This window comes from Netta rufina (genome assembly GCF_964035555.1).
Source record: "Netta rufina genome assembly, chromosome: 18".
In the NCBI taxonomy this organism is placed as follows: domain Eukaryota; kingdom Metazoa; phylum Chordata; class Aves; order Anseriformes; family Anatidae; genus Netta; species Netta rufina.
The window spans coordinates 1854238-1859734 of NC_140142.1; the positions used below are offsets into that span (position 1 = coordinate 1854238).

Here is a 5497-nt window from a genome sequence, read left to right on the forward strand (position 1 = left end):
GATAATAGTAATACTACTACTAATGTGGACAAAACAAGTGATGCACAATGCAATTGCTCACCACCCACTGACCGATGCCCAGCCTAACCCTGATCACTTCCCTCCTCCAACCCCCCGCCACCCCCCCCCCCCCCCCCGCCCCAGCTACCCACCTCTATCTATTGTTTAGCATGACATCAGATGGTAGGGAATACACCTTTGGCCAGTTTGGGTGAGCTGTTCTTGGTCTGTCCCCTCCCAGCTCTTGCTGCACCCCCAGCCTGCCCGCTGGCAGGACAGAGTGAGAAACTGAAATGTCCTTGCCTTGGTGTAAGCACTGCTCTGCAACAATTAAAACATCGGCATGTCATCAGCATTCTTCTCATCCTAAGCCAAAACATAGCATTCTACTAGCTACTAGGAAGAAAATTAACTCTATCAAAGCTCAAACAAGGACAAATGCTATACCTAGAGGGCACAAATTGCCTGAGATTAACTTGAGTTAAACTAGAAAAGAGAGACAGTTCATTACTAAGCAAATACTAAAACTAGAATCAGTTTCTTCAGTGTGGCTTTCAGCTCCTGGTTCCTCATGCTGTAGATAAGGGGGTTCACTGCTGGAGGCACCACTGAGTACAGAACTGCCATCACCATGTCCAAGGATATGGAGGAAATAGAGGGGGGCTTCAGGTAGGCAAACATGACAGTGCTGAGAAAGAGGGAGACCACGGCCAGGTGAGGGAGGCACGTGGAAAAGGCTTTGTGCCGGCCCTGATCAGAGGGCATCCTCAGCACTGTCCTGAAGATCTGCACATAGGACAGCACAATGAAAACAAAACAACCAACACCAAAGCAACCACTAACTAGAAGAACACCAACTTCTCTGAGGTAGACATCTGAGCAGGAGAGCTTGAGGATCTGGGGGATTTCACAGAAGAACTGCTCCACAGCATTGCCTTGGCAGAGGGGCAGGGAAAATGTGTTGGCCGTGTGCAGGACAGCATTGAGAAAGCCACTGCCCCAGGCAGCTGCTGCCATGTGGGCACAAGTTCTGCTGCCCAGGAGGCTCCCGTAGTGCAGGGGCTTGCAGATGGCAATATAGCGGTCATAGGCCATGACAGAGAGAAGGGAAAACTCTGCTGACATCAAGAAGACAAAGAGAAAGACCTGTGCAGCACATCCTTGATAGGAGATGGCCCTGTTGTCCCAGAGGGCATTGGCCATGGCTTTGGGCAGAGTGGTGGAGATGCAGCCAAGGTCGAGGAGGGCGAGGTTGAGGAGGAAGAAGTACATGGGGGTGTGGAGGCGGTGGTGGCAGGCTACGGCACTGAGGATGAGGCCGTTGCCCAGGAGGGCAGCCAGGTAGATGCCCAGGAAGAGCACGAAGTGCAGGAGCTGCAGCTCACGCGTGTCTGCGAATGCCAGCAGGAGGAACTCAGTGATGGTGCTTCTGTTGGACATCTGCTTTTTTCGGGATGTGGTCCTGAACAAAGAAGAGGATGAGCGTAATAAAGTACAAGAAATGTATCAGAGGGAAATTAATTCAATTTCTCATTTAAAATCATCACGTATATTGTACACTTTCTGGCAGACATTTGGCAGATCCCTTTCATGCATCCTGATTCATTCTGCCTGACGGAGTCTGTTGGAACAGGGGCCTCTTCTACGGGCACTGCAGGAGTCAGCCCTGTCCTACAGCAAGAGGTGAAGAGGAACATGGGGAAATGTTGGTTTCACTTCCTTCCTGATCTGAAAATGTTTTGCCCCAGTGTTGCTCACTGTCCACCAAACTACAGAGCAGAGCTGTGGAGGCGTTTTATATATATATATATATATTTATTTGTTTTGTTTTGTTTCTTTCAGCTGTCCCACCACTCCTGAGGAATGTTTCTGAGCCACAGATCCTGGCTATTTCTGCTGGACTGAAAGTGAATCCTTGTAGATCATTATCAGAGAAAAAGGGACTGTCACTTTAGTGCATAGTGTTCTTTAGGGAGGACAGCCACTCTGTCCATCAAGTACGGTCTCAGCTGCCCTGTGAGAGCTGCAGGAAAGTTCTACTCACATGTTTGATTGAAAAGAGCAAAGACCCTGCTGAGAGCAGAGGAATCCAGGCTCAAAGTGCCCATCTCCACACCCCTCACCCTGTCCCCGTACTCCCCTTCCCCCAGGCACACCGAGGGCTCACTCCATGGGCATGTGAAACCCCCATCCCCAGACAGCCTGGGAACAAGACCAGCAGCAGCACGGCCAGCTGGAGAAGCCAGGAGGAATGCCAGCGTGCTGCTGCCAGGGGAGGCAAGGCCAGGGAGGGACAGACGGACACTCAGCAGACCCTCCTTTGCTGCAGCTCTGCCTGCAGACGAGGCAGCTCCTGCTGGGGACACTAGGGGCTTGAGGGCAGAGGCTGTGCTGGTGGGAGAGGAGAGCAGGGGGTGTCCCAGGGAAGGTGCCTGCCCTGCAGGGGATGGCAGGGAGGTGCCTGAGCCCTCCCTCGCACAGCATTTCTGGCAGCAGCTCCCTCTCACTGCCTGCCCATGTCCCTGCTTGTATCTATGTCCCTACTGGGAGCTGGTTCTGTGTCCCCACATCCCCTCCCTGTCCATGCTCACAGACCCCATCCCACAAGCTGTGTGCTTCCTGAGTACAGGACATCACAGGGGTTGTAGCTCCTGAAGACCTGATAAGCCCTGAGGAGACAACAAACGTTGTTGTTTCAGTCTTTAGGCTGAGGTGCCTGAAGGGATTTGATCACATTAATTGCTGCCATGTTGATCTCTCCCTGCAATACTCTTGGAGTCTCAGTCTCCTGTACAATCCAGACAATTCATTGTCATGAACCCTGCCTCCCCTCCACACCAAGAATCTGAAAGCACAGAATCCAAGCAAGTCTTCCATTTCAGATAAACCAAGACTCGGTCTTCCTGCTAAAATGCCCCCTCAAAAATACCATTCTCTAAAACATCTTCTGTGCCACATTACAGGTAGAATATGACCCATCCTGACAGATACTATCAGCCATCAGATGTGCCAGCTGCAGAAGACCCCTCTGGCAACCCCACCTGCAGTGCCCTGCTGCCAGAGCCTCACGGTGTCAAGAGCCTGCAGATGTGTCCTGCCACACGCTGCCCTCTGTTGTTGCGCTCCTCAGTGCCTCCAAGCCCTCTCTCCTTCTCTCCTGTCTGTGTGCCAGCTGCGGTCAGAGCCCCCAGCCCTGCTGCGCTGTGCAGAGGAGCTGCTCCTGGGCACAGTTCTCTCTGTGCTTCATGGGACTTTTTGAAATTTTTTTTTTTCATGTCCCACGAGCCCGGCCCAGCTCAGCAGCACAGCACCAGACCAAGGCACTGCAATCACCCCTCTGGGGGCTTTGCTGATGAGCCCACGAACCTCAGGCACTCAGAGACAATTGAAGACAGCTCTCCAGAAGTCCAAGTCAGAGGCAAGTTTCCTGCAGTGTCCCCCTGAGGGCCAGCACTGACACAGCCTCCCTTGGAGCTCGTTAGAGCAGAACACTGGAGGCAGTGAGGACAAGGAGACAAAGGCAATGTGAAAGTGACACTGATGTGTAGGAAAATTGGATGTGTGTGACCAAGCACAAAGGCCAGGCCTTGATCCCAAGTGCTTCGGAAGGGAGATCCTTTCCTTTACAGGTTGCTCAGGGCTCTTTGTGGGGCAATAGGAGATGGGGATGTGCATGGCCAAGTGCAGGAGAATGGTACGACCCCTGCCTGGTTCATAGGTGGTGGGTGAGGAGGCAATGAGGCCCTGGTGCTTTAATGATCAGCTGTCTCCTCATGGGCGTCAGTGGCAGAGAAAACAGCCATAGATATGAACACAAAGACCTAGTCCTGTTGGGACTTTAAGCCTTGCCACAGCCCTCTACCCTGTCTATACATGGCTTTCCTAGGGACTCTGAGACCTCCACATCTTTCCTTTTTGGCTGCAGACCCTTATCTCTGTGGTGTCACAGCAGATCTGAGATGAGCGTGATAACTCAGATCTTCTTGGTGGCCATGCTCCTCATAAGACAGCTCTGTAGGAAGCTGCCCTGGTTCCTGGTTAGCAGGCACCACTGCTCCTATGGCATCCCTCGTGGTGCCCAGGCCCTCCTCCTCCTGGGCACTGCTCACTCAGCAGTATCTGAGGCTGCCCTGATGTGTGGGGTTTCTCTTCCTCTGGTACAGGGCTGGGCTCTTCTCCATGTTAAAGTCAAGTGTTTTCTGAAGTCAAAATCTGGCAATTTCTCAAGGTTCACCCGCAGTGATGCTCCATTCTATCAGCTGTTAATGTGAGCAGGCAGACAGGTCAACCTTAGTGTAATTGTGCTATATCTGACTAGACAGCAGCACCAGCAAGAGTTGCAGGGATATTTGGATAATTCAGGAGTAAACATTTGAATGGAATTGCAACACAGTCACAGAAGGTAGGGGATGGAAGGCTGCCAGGTTCCACAGTTGCTGTGCTTTCTTCTCATGCATGCTGTCAGTTTCTCTGTAGTCATGTCCTGAATGTTAAGGGGCTGTGCAGGTCAAAACTGGACGGGCCAAAGCCCAGCTGGAGCTCAATCCATCTATTACTGTCAAAGACAATAAAATAAAAATAAAAATAATAATAAAAATACTTTAAATGATGGAAGATTAGGGAGAATCATAATGCTTTATTGGATTTTGGGGGCAAAACCTGGTAACAAGGAATGAGGCAAAGGCTGAGACATTAATGCCTTCTTTGCCTCTGTTATTAGCAACAAAACCAATTGTTTCCCTGGATATTTCTTCCTCCTCATGGCCAGTGCCATCCTTCCAATGCACATTTTGTAGCAGTGTTTTTCTCTCCTGCTCTTTCCTACTACCAAAGAAAGCTCCATCAGGGTGGAAACCACTCCTGAAGTAGGCATCCCAACCCAGCAGGCTCCTTGCGGCCTCTCAGCCAACCACACACAAGTCACCTCAGCAGCAGCTTCCAAGCCAGGGGCCTGCTGCTGGCCTTGCAGCTTCTTGGCTACACACAGCCAAGCCTTGTGCCTGCTGCTGCCCAGCCATGGACTCAAGCAGAAGGGACAGGACAACCCATCTGGGGACCTTCTTTCTGTCTGGGTCGTCCTGGGTCTGGAGGCAGAGGGGATCCCCCAGTCAGCATGCCAAGCAGGTGCCTTCTGCTGGCCTAGCAGGGCCACTGCCAGATGTCAGCCCAAAAGTGCAGCTCCCAGGGAGAAGCCAAGCATGATCTGCCACCTACAGACAGAAGTGACCTCACAGTCCCTGCCACAGTCACATTCCTCCTGCTGGGGCAGGAGATCCCGAAGCAGAGCTCACGTATCCCTAGTCCCTTAGGGACTAGGACTCACTTTTCTGAATTAGAGAGTAAGTAGAGGTTTTTTTGGGAATGTTTGTTATTCTTCTGTGGTTAGGGTATAGGCAAGCTCTGTAGTTTAGCATTTTATTTAGGTCTGCCAAGAAATCGAGGGATAAATAGAGCGTTTTAATACTAGTGTCCACGGAAGGCAATTTGGTGAGTAAGC

The 5497-nt window shown here is 51.4% G+C and overlaps 1 protein-coding gene across 1 annotated transcript; it reads right to left on the minus strand.

The window, feature by feature from the left end:
- Positions 1 to 510: 510 nt before the first annotated feature.
- On the minus strand, positions 511 to 1440 carry LOC311216116 (olfactory receptor 14C36-like; the record flags this gene model as incomplete). The annotated part of the gene is made up of 1 exon (XM_084297661.1): positions 511 to 1440. The coding sequence occupies one exon, from the start codon at positions 1438 to 1440 to the stop codon at positions 511 to 513; it is 930 nt and encodes a 309-aa protein (XP_084153787.1).
- Between the last annotated feature and the right edge of the window lie 4057 nt (positions 1441 to 5497).